Raw genomic sequence first — 18,326 nt, forward strand, 5'->3', positions numbered from 1 at the left:
ACCACTGCACTATACTATCTCCTCCAAAATGATGATGCATTTAATGAAGCAAAAATTAAGATGAAGGATTAACCTGTCAATACTATTTGAATATTAAATCTGAGCCCAAGTCTCTGAGGAGAGCAGCCAGTATTAATACACTTCACTTGGCCTTTTAGGAGACTTGATACTTCGTTATATGAAAAGCCAAAAAAACCTGAGTACAGAGGTTGTCCTAGCAATACACTCACTTTCTGTTGTATATGTTATTCCCATTCATATCAAGCTTTTTGTGTCCTTTTTGCATTAAGATAGAGAAGCATAACTACCTAAAGTTTTCAAAGCCACTTCTAATAATAACTATGGTGACCTCATGATGGCCAGCCCTCATGGGTTCCTGCCTGACTACAGGCAAAACCACAAAGGGACACTTGTCCTGTCTCATTTTCTGAAGTGGTCTTGAGGGAGTCTAAGGAAAAACAAAAGAAAACAGGAAACTGTAGGATGTGCCTCTTTATGGCCTATTTCAAGTACAGACTCTTCAACCTTTTATCTAGCATCATCCTAACCCTCCTAGTGACTTTGCATCTCCAACCCCCCAGTCCAGTAGTGTCCTTCTCACTCTCATTCATATACCATACTCATTCTCTCTTCTGGTCTTTCTTTGATAATAACCTGCCACTTTCCGCAAACAGTTCTTGCTCTATCCTGCCTGCCTCTCAATATAAATATCTCTCAAATTCCATCTCAGCCATTTAGTATTCCCCAGATCCTCTAGCCCACATTAATCTAATGTTCTACAGAATTTACAAAGGTAATAGCATACAGTTTAGTCCTTAACTATTTAAATAGGATTGTTGCATGTGTGTTAGTTTTTCTAAATTTCTTGCCCGCTAAATCTGAAGGCAATTGGAGGACTGTTTTATACTTTATTGTAACTCCACAGCAATTAGCACAATGCGGGCATTCACCATTGTCAGATAAGTGAAAGTCCTAAACATATGTCTGGCATTTAATAAACGTTTATTAAACCTGGTAAAAAAAAATGAAGAGGTGAAGAAAAATAATAAGCAATTTAGTAACTTTTTACAAGCTGCTTTTAATCCATTCATTTATTCTAGAAATACTTATCAAATATCTATTATAGGCCAGGCCTCAGGAATACAGAGATAACTGTGACTTGGTTCCTGCCTCCAAAGCACATATTATCATCTGTTAGAGAAGATTTGTGACTACTTACAATACAGTATGTTCTGTAAGAAAGACAGAAATGGGGAAACTTCAAGAATGGCCTCTCAGGGAAAATGTTTTAATCAAATTTTGAAACAGAAATAGGTGATTACCCAGCAAACAATAGGAGAGTGGACATTTGATCCTGGCAGAGGGCACAGAACATACTGAGATAGGAAAGTATGAGTAGTCTGTGAAAATGTCAGAGTTTATGTAGATGATCTGTACTGTACAGTGTGTTTAAAGCTAAATAAATGGAGGCACTGATTTTATTACAATAGTAAATGTCATCTCATTTTTTGAGGCATAGAGTGAATTGAAGTAGACATTCTCTAAGGAACTGTCAAGGAATAAGTGAATGATTCTATTTATTAATGAATGGAATGAGGGTATAATGTAACTATTTATAAAACCAAATGTGTTTGTGTTTTCCATGACTATCAGTATTAAATGAAATTCAGGATTTTGCTACAGCAGTAGTAATGGCTAACATTGAGAACATGCAGGCCAGGCACCGCACTAAACAATCTACATGCTTCTCATTTATACCCCATTTTAGAAATACACTAAAATGAAGTAACTTACCCAATACTACATAGCTCGTTAAGTGGTAGAGGTGATATTTGAACCCATCTACCTGAATGTCAACTTCTCAAGACCAATTTGATTGGTTAATAGTCTTCTTTTCTCTCAAGGGGTTGGGGCAGCTGTACAGGAGGAGTAACAGAAGCAGGTGTTCCTGCTGATTCTGTGCTCTTCTGTATCTGCTGGTCAAGGGAAGGATTTTTTTTCTCTCCTAAAGTTCTGTGGTTTTTTTTTTTTTAATTGTTTATTTCTTTATTAAGAACATTTTTTTTCACTAAAGTAAATTTGAGAAAATTTTGAAAATGATACAGAAGAAAATCCAAATTACTAATAATGTTGCCTCATGGATAATTATATTACCATTTGAGACTATATACTCAAGTATCTGTGTGTGTGCACATGTACTCTTAATATATGGAGAGCTATAATATGAACTGTAGTATGAAATGCTGGTTTTCAATTAACATACAGTGAATAAGATGTATTTTTGTTTTCATATTAACACATTATTGACTGGGGTGGGGGGTTTTGCAGAAACTAATGCCTGTGGTGTTAATACATCTGTGGTCAGTAATGTGTGAAGTTGTAATGAATGATCCTGATAGAAAATCTGGAAATCATCTAAGTGCAAAAATAAAGAGATTAGAATATTTTCATTATAAATTTTTGTAAGAAGTTCTGAAGTAGAGTAAAAATTAAAGATCCCCCTTCATATTCAAATACCCACCACTACTCTTTAAGTCTCACTTTCTACTCATAAGTAGTTAATTATTAAGGGTCTCATTTCAGATTTTTGCTTGTTTACATATATATGTATATGTGTAGCAGATATTAATGGTGGATTCTTTGGGGGCGTTTCAGACAGTGGCATAATTATATATGCTGTATAGATCTTATGAACAAGTAAAAGTCCAAATGAGGAGACCTAGAAGTTAGCTTTGTGGAGATGTTCATAGGGTGGACCTAATTGAGCAGCAGAAAGAAGCCCAGCCAAGCAGGTCAAAACACAGGTGGGCACAAGATAATGATCAGAAATAAGTGGTCTTTAGGCAAGAAGGAGGCATCTAGTTAGCAAGTGGTATGATGTGCTGGAGTAGGCACCAGTGAAGGTATTGAATAGAAAGGTGGATAGTTAACATTAGCAGGCGCAGATGGTGGCAGTGAGACCTAGCTTCTAGTTGTGTTTTGGTAGTTGTACTTTATCAAGTCAGGAATAAAGAAATCAGGAACTCTGAAACTGGAACATAAGATTTGAAAAGATGGCTTTTAGATGACAAAGGTAAGGGTAAACCAGTTTCTTGAGTAGGATTAGAAAAGATTGAGTCAGCCAAGGTTGACTTAATTTGGGGTCAGCTGAGCTTCTAAATTCATCAGATAAAGATGTGAATAAAGTAAGGATATTACTCTTAAGAAGTTTACAGTCTAGTGAAGGAGGCAAACAAGCATGTTATAAATTGTATATGAAACTAAAAGAATAAATGCTGTGGCTAGGATAACAGGAAACAGGAGGAAGGATGGGTGATAGATTTATAATTTTAAACAGGGTAGGCTTAGTAGAGAGGGTAACATTTGAGGGAAGACTTGAAAGAAGTGAGGAAGTAGACCAAAAGGACATGCTTATTTGGGGGAGGAGCATTCTAGGTAAAGGGAATAGCCAGTGGAAAGCCCTGAAGTAGGAATATTAAAACAAAAAAAAACCAAAAAAACCCCTGCTAAATAGAAGAAAGAACAGTTTATTGAGAGAAATTAGTGAAGCAAGGAACACATGGTGTTGTTTTGCTACATATATTGTACAGTTTTCAACTTGATACTGTGAAGAGTTGTTTTCGGAGTCCAGAAATCTCACCTTAACATATTTAATTATTCATTAGTTAATTGGAGATATTTCATTGTAGTGACAGGCTGAATAGTGAAGTACATGGAGAGAAGAAAAATACATCAAGAAGGACAGCTGAAGACACGATTTGGATCAGTCAGATCATGGGCACATTTTTAATCTGCTAACATTTCTTAAACTGTTATATTTATTTTCCCCATATATTTATATACCACTTATGTCTGCTCTTGAATTTGAGACTTAACTTTAAATAGAGTCTTGATTACTCCTAATGAACCTAGAGAAAAACTTAAGGATAATTCCAAACCTATAATCTCATTAAATTATACAGTTAAAAAATGAAAATTAGGTTGACAACTTTCATATAATCAAATTGGCTACACAGGTTTTCAGTTAGATATTTTTGATTGTTCTTCAGTGGGCTTACTAGTTGTAATTTTTCTTGTGAGTTGCCAGTGTATGTCTTCCTTTGCTAATTTTATTCAGGTCTTGATATTTTTGCTTTTTAGTCTGTATCTATATAATGTATAGGGAATGTAATGTCATATCTTTGTTTCCAAAGGCTTTTAAAGAAACAGTTTTTTCATCGGGCACTAAAAGTAATGAAAATGAAGTATGAGAAAGACATAAAAAAAGAAAAAGAGAAAGGAAAAGCTGAAAGTGGAAAAGAAGAAGATAAAAAGAGCAAGAAAGAAAATCTAAAGGATGAAAAGACAAAAAAGGAAAAAGAAAAAAAGAAAGATGGTGAAAAGGAAGAATCCAAAAAGGTGATTTCAACTAAAATTAAGTAAAAATCAAAAAATTATTACTTGCACGTTAGCACTACTGGTGTATCAGCACTTTAAAATATTGTGCAACAACCACTTAAACCGCATTAGGGTTCTTACAAATACCGTGGTTGAGAATTTTGATTTCTGTGTCTCATATAGTGAAACTTTGACTATACGGATGTTACATTGCTTTTTGCTTGTTTGCAAATGTGTTTTCTTCTATTCAACTTGTTTTTTAATAGGAGGAAACTCCTGGAACTCCCAAAAAGAAGGAAACTAAGAAAAAATTCAAGCTGGAGCCACATGATGATCAAGTTTTTCTGGATGGAAATGAGGTGAGAGTATCTAGCTTATAAGTAGAAATCCAATTTTCCATAGGAGTTTTTAGAATTATCTTTGATGCCTTCACTAAGAAAAGAAGTAATTTAGATAAATTTAACCATGTAGATACAAAATCTACTTTTTAAAAGTGAATGTCTCTGAATTTAGATTTATAAAAAATTTTTTAAATCAATCCGAATCGGGTTCAGCTGTCTGTGATAGATAGGAAACATGAAATAACAGTGGCTTAAAACAAAACAGATACTTGTTTCTCTCTCATTAATGAAATCGGAGGGTAAGCAGATACGGCAGCTCCATGGTGGATCTGAACTTTTCTGCCTGTGTGAGGCAGTTAGTAAAGATTACCTCGTGGTGCAAAATGACTGCCAGCCTTATATCTGCATCCAGAGGAGGGAAGGAGAATGAGAGACATGCTTCCTTTTTAAGGATACTTTCCAGGAAGCTGGCGATTTTATTTCTGCATGGATTCCATTGGCCAGAACCTACTCATATGGTCATGCCTACCTGCAGAAAAGTCTTAGAAATATGCTTTTTATACTGGATGGTCATTTGCCCAGTAAAATATAAGATTTCCATTAGAATCAAAGGAAAAAAAGTACAATGGTTAAGGAGGGACACCTACAGATTTCTGCCTCTTATAGTTAGACACACGACTATAAGGGTCTAAAATTTTCAACATTACTTGATGCTTTACTCAAGGAGATCATTTTTATTTATTTAGTGGCTTATTTGTAGGTTGTAGCCTTCCGTGAAGACCACTTAATTTAATCATTTAACCAATACAAAAACATTTACTTATATACTGGCCATTGAGTTGTGAATTTCTTGCTATACCTAATACAAAAGTAGTATAAATAGAAAGCAGTGGTTCCTGGAGCTATGAGCTTGAAAATCTGGGAAGGCTTTTCACAAAACATGTGCACTAGGCTCATTCCAGGCATACTTGCATGAGGATCTCTAGGGTGGAATCTACAGTAAGTGAGTGTGTGTATGGATGTGTGTGTGTGTGTTGTATAATGTATCCCTGGGTGATTCTGATGTGAACCCCTGCTTAAGAACCAATGTAATAGAAGACCACAGGTCTTTCTTAATGTGAAAGCTCAAATACCTTCAGTTAAACATCAAGCATTGGCTATATGCGAAGTCATTTTTATAGGTGTTGGGAATAACATGATAAATAGGATAAAATTATCTTCTTGGAAGCTCTTATAGTCTAGCAAGCATACAAGTGTTTAAACATGGTATGGGCATACCTCATTTTATTGTACTTCTCTTTATTGTGCTTCAGAGATAAAGTTTTTTGTTTGTTTTTTTGTTTTCAGCAAATTGAAGGTTTACAGCAACCCTGCATTAAGTCTATCAACTCTGTTTTTCCAACAGCATTTGATCACTTTGTGTCTGTCCCGTTTTGGTATTTTTCACAATATTTCAAACCCTCCACCAGCAAAAAAATTAAGACTCACCAAAGGCTCAGGTGATGGTTAGCATTTTTTAGCAATAAAGTATTTTTTACTTAGGGTATGTACATTGTTTTCTTAGACATAATGCTATTGCACACTTAATAGACTATAGTATAGTGTAAACATAACTTTTACATGCACTGGGAAACCCAAAAAAAATGCATTATTGCGGTGATCTGGAGCTGAACTGGAAATACCTCTGAGGTACACTGTATATATTATATAGTACAGTATAATATAGTACATGCCTGTACTATATTACAGCATGGTGAGTATTATGATGGGAGAATACCAATTAGGGATAGGTAATTTAATCAAGAGAGGATAAGGAGGGTCTGGAGATTCTGGACACTTGACCTGAGCCTTGAAGGATGACTGGTAGATTGCCAGGTACACTGCAAAGGAGTTATAGGTCTGTTAGACAAAGGAAGCTTTTTCCTGAGCAAAAGCATGGGTGCTTGCATTCCCAAAAAGGCTAAGATTTTATTCTGCAGAAAGAAACAGGCTTTGAAACTTTTAAAGATGGGAAACGTCTTTAAAAACTTGTTACTTTAGAATGCTAAATGGCAGAAGTGATGTCTGTGGATCCGATTTCCAGGATAAATGTGCAGCATTAAAAAAGAGGAATGTTAGAAATAGAAGCAAATCAAAAAGCAGTAACCAAGAGTGCTAGTCAAAATAGAACCAGGAAATGGAAGAGTACTGTTATTTATAGAAACTAAGAGATAAAACTAAGAGTTTTATGGATGATGAACAGAGTTCTGATTATTCTAAATGAAGTAAATTTCTGTTTTATAAAGTAAGCTTTAAAGCAGTGGTTCCCAGCTTTGCGGCTACAGACCCTCCGTGGGGAGCTGGCAATGAAATTATTGCAGGGAGTCATAGAATCTTTATGTTCACTGAGCAAGATCTTTAATAATGGTTCTTTGCTTCTCATCAGTTGGGTGGAATTGAGAGCTGCTGGATCTTAAATAGGGCCTGACTGGAATCTGTCTTAACTGTGCTCTTAGACTGGTTGGTTCTACTCTACTCATGCCAGTATACATCATTACATTAGGGGCAAAAAGGCTGTACAATTGCTGGTCTTTAGGTTGAATAAGTAATGGTTAAGTAATGGTTTGCACACAGGAGTAAACTGTTAAAAGCATGCAGGTACATAGAAATGTACTTAACTGCGTTAGGTAATTTATAGTTTTTAAAATAATTTTCTAACTGAATGGATACCAAAAGAAACACTGCTACTAAAGGAACAGTCTTTGGAATTTGTTTACCTTTAAAAGTAGTTCTTATATGTTAAGAGGTTGGAAGTAACTGTTGTTCTAATGTAACCTTAGAACTTGAACCACTGAGGTTTCTTGATTCTTCTAGGTATTTGTGTGGATCTATGACCCAGTTCACTTTAAAACATTTGTCATGGGATTAATTCTTGGTAAGTACAATCTCTAAAATTTAGAAAGGAATATAAACAATGCAGAAGCCAGAAAGAAAATGTTTAACATAAAATAGTTATTTTTTTAAAGTACATTTTAAATAAAGCCAGAAGATAAATGATAAACTGAGGAGAATATTTGCACTACATCTTTAAGAGATTAACAACCTGCTAGAAAAATGGTAAAGGTAACTCACAGATAAAGAAATACAGTGACCGGACTTCCCTGGTGGCGCAGTGGTTAAGAATCCGCCTGCCAATGCAGGGAACATGGGTTCAAGCCCTGGTCCGGGAAGATCCCACATGCCACGGAGCAACTAAGCCTGTGCGCCACAACTGCTGAGCCTGTGCTCTGGAGCCTGTGAGCCACAACTACTGAGCCCACGCGCCTAGAGCCCATGTTCCACAACAAGAGAAGCCACCGCAATGAGAAGCCCACTCACCACACGAAGAGTAACCCCTGTTCACCATGACCAGAGAAAGCCCGCATGCAGCAACGAAGACCCTACGCAGCCAAAAATAAAATATAAATAAATAAATTTATTTAAAACAAAGAAAGAAATACAGTGACCAATAATTGTGAGTGATACTTAATCACACTCATATTAGATACAAATTAAAGTAACAGTGATTATCAAGAGAATTATAAAGTTTAATAGTACCTACTCTTAGTGAAGGTCCAACACTTAAGAAAAACCAATACTCTCCAATAATTGATGATATGTCCGTTGTTTTATTTTTTATGGAGGGCAGTTTGGCAATATCTTCCAAATTTTAAATGTGTACACACTGACTCAACTATTCTACTTCTAGGAATTTATCTCATGGCTGTTCCTAATACAGTTGCACAAAGTATCTATTCAGAAATATGCATTGACACTTTATTCTAATCCATATCCCTCAGACTATATTTAGGAGGGCCATTAGCAAATATCTTTCAAGTTTTTTTTCTTTTTTTAATTTTTTAATTTAATTTTATTTATTTTTTTATACAGCAGGTTATTAGTCATCAATTTTATACACATCAGTGTATACATGTCAATCCCAATCGCCCAATTCAGCACACCACCATCCCCACCCCACCGCGGCTTTCCCCCCTTGGTATCCATACGTTTGTTCTCTACATCTGTGTCTCTATTTCTGCCCTGCAAACCAGTTCATCTGTACCATTTTTCTAGGTTGAACGTACATGCGTTAATATACGATATTTGTTTTTCTCTTTCTGGCTTACTTCACTCTATATGACAGTCTATAGATCCATCCACGTCTCAACAAATGACTCAATTTCGTTCCTTTTTATGGCTGAGTAATATTCCATTGTATATATGTACCACAACGTCTTTATCCATTCGTCTGTTGATGGGCATTTAGGTTGCTTCCATGACCTGGCTATTGTAAATAGTGCTGCAATGAACATTGGGGTGCATGTGTCTTTTTGAATTACGGTTTTCTCAGGGTATATGCCCAGTAGTGGGATTGCTGGGTCATATGGTAATTCTATTTTTAGTTTTTTAAGGAACCTCCATACTGTTCTGCATAGTGGCTGTATCAATTTACATTCCCAGCCAATGGTGCAAGAGGGTTCCCTTTTCTCCACACCCTCTCCAGCATTTGTTGTTTGTAGATTTTCTGTTGATGCCCATTCTAACTGGTGTGAGGTGATACCTCATTGTAGTTTTGATTAGCATTTCTCTAATAATTAGTGATGTTGAGCAGCTTTTCATATGCTTCTTGGCCATCTGTATGTCTTCTTTGGAGAAATGTCTGTTTAGGTCTTCTGCCTATTTTTGGATTGGGTTGTTTGTTTCTTTAATATTGAGCTGCATGAGCTGTTTATATAGTTTGGAGGTTAATCCTTTGTCCGTTGATTCGTTTGCAAATATTTTCTCCCATTCTGAGGGTTGTCTTTTCATCTTGCTTATGGTTTCCTTTGCTGTGTAAAAGCTTTGAAGTTTCATTAGGTCCCATTTGTTTATTTTTGTTTTTATTTCCATTCCTCTAGGAGATGGATCAAAAAAGATCTTGCTGTGATTTATGTCCAAGAGTGTTCTTCCTGTGTTTTCCTCTAAGAGTTTTATAGTGTCCAGTCTTACATTTAGGTCTCGAATCCATTTTGAGTTTATTTTTGTGTATGGTGTTAGGGAGTGTTCTAATTTCATTCTTTTACATGTAGCTGTCCAGTTTTCCCAGCACCACTTATTGAAGAAACTGTCTTTTCTCCATTGTATATCCTTGCCTCCTTTGTCATAGATTAGTTGACCATAGGTGCGTGGGTTTATCTCTGGGCTTTCTATCTTGTTCCATTGATCTATGTTTCTGTTTTTGTGCCAGTACCATATTGTGTTGATTACTGTAGCTTTGTAGTATAGCCTGAAGTCAGGGAGTCTGATTCCTCCAGCTCCGTTTTTTTCCCTCAAGGCTGCTTTGGCTATTCGGGGTCTTTTGTGTCTCCATACAAATTTTAAGATTTTTTGTTCTAGTTCCATAAAAAATGCCATTGGTAATTTGATAGGGATTGCATTGAATCTGTAGATTGCTTTGGGTCGTATAGTCATTTTCACAATATTGATTCTTCCAATCCAAGAACATGGTATATCTCTCTATCTGTTGGTATCATCTTTAACTTCTTTCATCAGTGTCTTACAGTTTTCTGCATACAGGTCTTTTGTCTCCCTAGGTAGGTTTATTCCTAGGTATTTTATTCTTTTTGTTGCAGTGGTAAATGGGAGTGTTTCCTTAATTTCTCTTTCAGATTTTTCATCATTAGTGTATAGGAATGCAAGAGATTTCTGTGCATTAATTTTATATCCTGCAACTTTACCAAATTCATTGGTTAGCTCTAGTAGTGTTCTGGTGGCATTTTTAGGATCCTCTACGTATAGTATCATGTCATCTGCAAACATCTTTCAAGTTTTAACTGCCTTTACCCTTTGACATAATAGTAACACTTCAAGGAATTTATCCTGTGCTGTAATCACAATTGCACACATGTACATGTACATTGGTATTTGTTGCCCTCTTGTCTATAATAGGATAAAGCTGGAATCAGATCAAGTCCCTCAGTAGGAGTATGGTGAAATAAATTACAGTACAACTGCGTGCCAGAATATCATGCAGCTTTTAAAGAATTAGATAAGACTAATTCTTATTAGTACTCATGGAAAGATATCTAGAATAGATTAAATGAACACTGTAAAAGAGTAAGAGTATTATAAGCTCATTTTTGTAAAAAAAAAAAAAATTCTGTGTAGCTAGTTTTAATTGTATATAGGCAGTCTCTGGGAGTACAAATAAATCATAGTAATTAACCTCTGGGGAATGGACCAAGAATTGGATGAAGACTTCACGTTATACCTTTTGGTTTTTTATTGTTTTTTCTTTACTGTTTTCGGTTTTTGTTTGTTTGTTTTGGGGTTTTTTTGCTTGTTTTGTTACCATAGGTATGTGTTATTCCTGTAAATTTGGTGGGGGGGAGGGGAGGGTATAGGAGTAGAGGGAGGGAATGATTTAACAAATAGAAAAAATAGTTAAACAAGTTTGATCAATATGATCATAGGATCCCATTCAAAATAATAAATCCAATCCTTAGCTTATAAATGAAATAGCTAGAATTTGAATTTGAATCCTGATCTCTTTTGCTGTAAATACCTAAAAACCAGGTCTTTCTTTTGATTGTTCCATGTGGTCCCACTGTACTTAGAAAAAAACTGGAGATGCTTGTATACAGCTTCCCTAACTACCAAAAATGATCTGTATCACAATTTCCTGGTGAGCGTTTCATTTGGTAGATGTCAGAGCTTCACCCCAGAACCAATCTGCAGGGAGGGATCTTTGGAATCATTTTTGGTTATTTCTATTGTTTGGTTGTTGTTTCTTTAAGCTTCCCTATTTGATAGACAGATATCTTATAGTCAAAAATAAGGTTGGGCTTCCCTGGTGGCGCAGTGGTTGAGAATCTGCCTGCTAATGCAGGGGACACGGGTTCGAGCCCTGGTCTGGGAAGATCCCACATGCCGCGGAGCAGCTGGGCCCGTGAGCCACAACTACTGAGCTTGCGCGTCTGGAGCCTGTGCCCCGCGACGGGAGGGGCCGCGATAGTGAAAGGCCCGCGCACCGCAATGAAGAGCGGTCCCCGCACCGCAATGAAGAGCGGCCCCCACTTGCCTCAACTAGAGAAAGCCCTCGCATGAACCGAAGACCCAACACAGCCAAAAATAAAATAAAATAAATAAATAAAGTAGCTATAAAAAAGAAAAGTGCTTTAAAAAAATAAATAAATAAGGTTGACAGCAGCAGCAGTTGATTATTTAAGGAGCTAACAGTCTCACATTTTTAGACAACACTTTTTTCTAATTATATATAATTTATAGTAGAAAAATCCTAGTCTGATTTAAAAATAGTAGTTAAACTATTAGGTTGAACTATGAAATGGTTGATAATCGACCATTTTTTACCTATAAAAATGGCAATTTTATATGTTTCAATATGGTTATGTTTTATTTCTCCCCCTAGGAGTATATTCACTGTTATGGCAGCTAAGCCATTTAAAATTTTAACCTAAAGGTTATGTATGTAACTTTTTCATTTCTTGTTCCAGTGATTGCAGTGATAGCAGCCACCCTCTTCCCTCTTTGGCCAGCAGAAATGAGAGTAGGTGTTTATTACCTCAGCGTGGGTGCAGGCTGTTTTGTAGCCAGCATTCTTCTCCTTGCTGTTGGTAAGTATTGTTATTAGTAAGACTGACCTCAGTAAGAGGTAGATATTGAGCAGTTTGGACTGTAATCTGGAGCTTCAGTAAAGTTTAACAGCGAAATTAATGTAAGTGAATCAAGAAGTATATGGGCCTACTTTTTGGGTCATATCCCAAAACTGACTCAGGCTTGAAGTAGTATATGTGCTTGATTAGATTTGGTCTGTTGTGATGAAAGGATTTAATATGTCTCAGTCTGCAAATAGTTATGCTTTAAGATTTAACTACCACAAGGACTTCAATATTTTTACAGTGGTTGATCATTTATTAGACATAATACTTTCAGTAAACACTTTTTTTTTTACTTAAGACAAATGAAATTTATTTTAAACATTTACATTTTATACAGTAAATGATTGTAAACAATTGATTTGCCATTTTTAGTAAAAATCAGTTTGTACCATGTACCAAGATAAATTCTTGATGGATTAACAGGTTGTAAAATGCTGTTTAAAAATCAACAAGAAAATGTAAATAATGTTATTTTATGTTTCTGGTTGATTGGGGTCTTTCATAGCTAAAAATAACAGTATAAAAATAACCCAATTCAAAAGAGGAAATTCAAAACAATTGATTAATAAATATGTGAAAAATGCTCATCACTAGTTATCAAATGATAAAATTAAGATAATGAGGTATTTTTTGCTTATATAATTAGGAACTTTTTTTTTGTTTTGTTGTTTTGTTTTGTTTGAAATGGAAATAGTGCCAAGGAGGGTTTGACTATAAGGAAATATGCCTAAATATAAATGGTGGTGGTAGTTTTGAATGATTTTAATGTTCTTCTTTACACTTGTCTGTATTTTTTACAATGAACATGTTACTATGAGAAAAAACAAGTATTATTTTGCTTAAAATTCTAGTCTTTGAAGATTTTCCTGTATAGGGTAAACTGGTCTAATTTAGTTTTTCATTTTGGGAAAGAAATAGGAATTTTTTTATGCTTGTCTAAAGCTCTTTAGTGATTTTTTTTTTTTAACGTTATATATAATTCTTTGAACCATCGAGAGTTTATGTTGGTATATGGTACTAAGTTCTGATCGTTTTCCTCAAATGACAAATAAGCTTTTCCACTATGACATATAGGAGTACTTCTTTATAGAAATGTTTTTAAATATCCACATTAATGATTTAATATCTGTTTTTAGAGGACATGATTTGACCAAGATTATCTGAGGAGGGTGTGTGTTATTCTGAGATTCTATGATATATAACGTAATAGATTCTTATGTTTATAAAACATTACTGCTATAGCCCTAAGCAGTTCCCCTCTGCACATCCCTTCACCCTGGACATCAAAGTGTCCTGAGTTGGTGCCACCACCCATGGACCCAGGAATTCATTGAGTATTTTCATTCAATTCATCTTGTTTATGGGCCTCCATTTTTTTCTGGGATCTCTGACTGTGTGTGAAGCCTTTTTCATCCACCTTTCAGTTTTTCCTTCCTCTAGCTTAGTCACCTTGAAAATAGCCCCTGAAGTTTCTGCATGTAACAGCACACTTGTAGGCCAAGAAATAATATCTAAGAGTGTGAAGCAGGTAATTCGTGGTAGTGTACTACCTGCATCAAGAATGAGAAGCCATAAACTTTTATCTGCCGTTAGATATACTAATCAAGTTGGTGTCTTCTGGTTCCCAAATCTCTGAAAATTTAGAAGCGCTTTGAAATTTTTCAGCAAAGGTTTAACTCCACTGAATAGAATTAACCCACTTGGTTATCTTTTATTTAAACCAATATTCACAGTAATTTATGGTTATTATCTTGTTTTGCTTTTTAAAGTATTGTTTCTTCAGTAATGTTTTCTATAATTTTTCATTTTAAGTACACCATGGATTTAAGTAGCATTGTGCATTAAATAGTCTTGTGAATCAAATCAGAAAATAAACCCAACGTTTCGTTGCTTCTCTTAGAAAATGTTGTTTCTCTTGGAAGATTCCAAATATACTTTCAGATGGTTTTGATCTGTACCCCACTTATAAATTGGAGACTTTTTTAATATTATCTCATGAAGTATTATATATTGGTCAAAATTATATTTGGTGCTACTTTGAATAGATATTCTTAGTATTGCCATTTAAAATAAGATCTTTGCCGATTTTCTAAATATGTCACTTTTAGTATAGAAATGGTATGACAATACATATCACAGCAGTCCTCTCCTTTTGCCCCTGATAATCTACTGCCACATAGAGAAAAACTGTAAAAAATGTTAGAATTCTGCTACACCCAGTTTATATATGACATTAGAATTTAGATTTTATTTGCCATTTCGATATTGCTCTTTCTTGGATTTGAGGCAAGATTTCATATTATGAACTGTCTGTCTTACAACCCTTCAAAGCCTATCATAACATCATAATTCTATTTGGAGGGAAAAATATGCAGCCTCCTTAAGAGATGTTCATTATTTATTTTTATCAGTGGGGTTTATTCACTGATTATTCCGTAATTTCAAAGCATATTTGCCTTTTCTGTTTGTACCACAAAAGATACTGATGTATACACACACAGTCTTTCAGAATATTTATGTTCTTTTGTGAAAATAGAAATTACTGCTTTATAAAAGTCAAGGGAGCTATAACCATTTTATTTGTCCAAAGCAATATAATGGAAGAAACATAGATGAGCTTTTCTCAGGTCTTATTTGAAAACAATGATATAATTATCAGTAAAGAAAACAAGAACTAAAATAAAACCAAAAAACCTGTCATAATTGATTAGTGCATAACATTCACATAATCATGACCTTAAAAAAAAAGAAAAAGAAAAACCAGGCAAATCACTCACTCAGCTCTTCTATATGTTTGATAAATAAGAGAAAACTATATGAAATATTGGGGTTTGTGTTTGTGATAGCTCATTACTATAAACTTTAAAATTCTCAATTTCTTCCATTATCTAAACCACAGTTTTGTCATATATTGCTCTAAAAGAGTAACTTCAAACCTATTTGTTGAAGCAATTTGGCTTTCATTAGCATTGTATGTTTCCTAATATTGAGAGAAGGTTGGTCCTCAAAATAAACAGAAATTATATACTTATTTAAGAAACTCATAACTTTTAGTAAAACATTATCTTATTGTTCAAAAGTATTTTTTCTTAGAAGACTTATCCTTTAGGCAGGGTAGGCACATGCCTTGAACTCAGGATACATTTAGGGGCCCGCGGAAATTGTTTCATTTTCATTTCTTTTAAAATCAAAAGTAATAATATATACACATGTATATCATAGTGAACCTGCACAGGATTATATTTGTATTTGTACCAGTATGGTCGGAAAAGCAGCATTTTTAATATTTTTTAATGAAGGAATTGCCTTACAAAGGCAAAAGTGTCTGGGGTCTAGGGAAGTCATGGTGCAGCCCTGCTTTCTCCTTTTTAAGGCTGCTTAAGGTATCCTTCATCCTGCATTTGTTTCCTTTTTTTTCTACCGTGGTCTCATGTGTACTTCAGGGTCCAACTGGCAGCTGTGCTTATTGAACTATAACATACCAAAGTGCATAAATCATAAGTATATCCATGAAACAGCACCCGAATTAAAAAATTATAAAAGCAATTTTTTGAATGGCATTGTAGCATTATGCCCTCAAGTTCAGAGAAGAATGCTCTGTGCCTAGAATACTGTTGATAGCTGCTAAACTAGGATTTAATTGTTTATACTTAAGGTGCATGTAATATGCAAATAATAAAACTCTGAATGTTTTCCCACTTTTTCATTAACAAATATTCCGTGCTTTCTGAGTCAATGCTTGAATTATTCAATTAGAGAAATTTTTCTCCCACAGCTCGTTGCATTCTATTTCTCATCATTTGGCTCATAACTGGAGGAAGGCACCATTTTTGGTTCTTGCCAAATCTGACTGCTGACGTGGGCTTCATTGACTCCTTCAGGCCTCTGTACACACATGAATATAAAGGACCAAAAGCAGACTTAAAGAAAGATGAGAAGTCTGAAACCAAAAAGCAGCAGAAGTCCGACAGTGAGGAAAAGTCAGACAGTGAGAAAAAGGAAGATGAGGAAGGAAAAGTAGGACCAGGAAATCATGGAACAGAAGGCTCAGGTGGAGAACGGCATTCAGACACAGACAGTGACAGGCGAGAAGATGACCGATCCCAACACAGTAGTGGAAATGGGAATGATTTTGAAATGATCACAAAAGAGGAACTGGAACAGCAAACAGATGGGGATTGTGAAGAGGAGGAAGAAGAAGACAATGATGGAGAAACAACTAAATCTTCACATGAAAAATCATAATCTGACTAATGTGGGGACTAAATAAGTGCAAGAGGTTGGATTTTCTAGGTTGGCTGATCATCATAATGTACACATGACATTTGTAGCATTCTTTAAATCCATTTACTGAAGTGGATTTGACATCCAAGCAGTTATATTCAGCCCCTCGTTTCATGTAATACTATTATTGGTACAGTCTAAAGCCATTTGTAAGTTTTATCTATTTGATAATTTTACAGTAAATAGGTCTCATTTATTTTGATAGTTATCAAAGATGCACTTTCCACAGTGACATTTACATTAATGACATTTTTTGATAGTTGTATGGCTTTTTACTGTTAGACTAATCAAAATAACTAAAAGGGATAAAAACAAACACCAACGTTTCAGATTATGCATAGTTATGTAGCCATTTCACAGTTTCTTTAAGGTGAAATGCTTAAATTATTGTTCTTGATAGTTTAGCTTTTAGTGATTATAAAATTATACCAGAAAATTTCCAAGATTCTGAGTTAGCAGGGTTCAAAAGCATTTTGTGGAAACAAGCCAACTAGTAATAATGCAGCAACACTTTTAGTTTAACTACAAATTCTCCTTTTCCAACTTAGGAAATCCAAACTGATTTGTACGACCGAGTCAGAGTAAGGTGGTCATCTCCAACAGAGGAAGCAAGCAGCATTGGTTGGAAGGTGATGGCTCTTCTTCCCATTTTCTTGTCATAAAGTAAAATGTATTCTGTACATAATTTACAAATAAACATTTTATTTTAATTGACTTCTTATTTAGACATTTTCTCAACACTTAAATTTGTAAAATTAAGACCATTTAAGCGTATGTTTTTAGAGAAACGGAAGTTTCAATAACCCAGAAAACATCTGTGATCTTTCTGCAGCAGCTTCAGTTTTGTGCCAACATTCCATGTATTTGAATATGAATTAAAACGATCCTTACTAAATAAGAGCAGACTTAAAGTAGCTGTTTGTATGCCTTAATGTTCATTTTGATTTATCTTAAATCTCTACATTCAGAAATGGGGTGCTGTATTATCAGACCAGGAGGACTGCTATGAAAGATAATTTACTGTTCTAAAATATCAATTTAAAATAAAGAACATAAAAGAAAACATAAGAGAACCATTGGACTCTAATTGCTTTAAACTAGTTTTGCAGTTTGATTTCATGTCTTGCAAACCTTAGTTACAAATCTTTAGGAAAAATCATGTGTTTACCTATGAGCATAATCATTCCTTGGAGTTATACTCTTATAAAATGATAATATTAAATTATTTTCCTTCAGTCGCAGTGAAAGCATTTTGCTTTGTAGTTGAAATAGGTGGTGTGTATAGGTCTTCATTTTTCTTTAGGCAGTTTCCCACCTAAGTGTTAGACTAAAGATGTTAAATTTTCCTAATTGTGAAAAAGTGCACTGTCTGTATACTGACACATTTTGTTATACATGGCTTGTTTGCTTCTTTATAGTATTCCTTGTTAAGTGGACAGAAATGTGGCTATTTGATGTTAATGCAACTCTATCAAGGCTGCAGTCAATCAGTTTAAGTTTCCTCCTAGCAAATGTTCATTGGTTTAAGTGCCTGGGTGTTTTCCCCTCACATTTTCAGAGCTCTTCTGCTTTATTTCCCCAAAAGGGATGCATAATTATAACTTCTGAGCTTCTTAATCACCAGTAGCATTAATACCTGTTTTGGGAT

The 18,326-nt window shown here is 34.9% G+C and overlaps 1 protein-coding gene across 2 annotated transcripts in view; it reads left to right on the forward strand.

The window, feature by feature from the left end:
• The window catches only part of SEC62 (SEC62 homolog, preprotein translocation factor), a 29,006-nt gene extending 11,614 nt beyond the window's left edge, over positions 1 to 17,392 (forward strand). Inside the window, exons 4-8 of one of the 2 annotated variants that reach the window (XM_059920504.1) lie at positions 4,194 to 4,398; positions 4,644 to 4,736; positions 7,572 to 7,632; positions 12,230 to 12,349; positions 16,170 to 17,392. In XM_059920504.1, coding sequence (XP_059776487.1) covers positions 4,194 to 4,398; positions 4,644 to 4,736; positions 7,572 to 7,632; positions 12,230 to 12,349; positions 16,170 to 16,639 — 949 coding nt within the window. In that variant the 3' untranslated portion in view covers positions 16,640 to 17,392. The remainder of the gene's footprint in view (positions 1 to 4,193; positions 4,399 to 4,643; positions 4,737 to 7,571; positions 7,633 to 12,229; positions 12,350 to 16,169) is intronic. The other variant, XM_059920505.1, reaches the window with a different exon arrangement.
• The last annotated feature ends 934 nt before the right edge of the window (positions 17,393 to 18,326 follow it).

The sequence above is a fragment of the Balaenoptera ricei genome, chromosome 4 (genome assembly GCF_028023285.1).
Source record: "Balaenoptera ricei isolate mBalRic1 chromosome 4, mBalRic1.hap2, whole genome shotgun sequence".
In the NCBI taxonomy this organism is placed as follows: domain Eukaryota; kingdom Metazoa; phylum Chordata; class Mammalia; order Artiodactyla; family Balaenopteridae; genus Balaenoptera; species Balaenoptera ricei.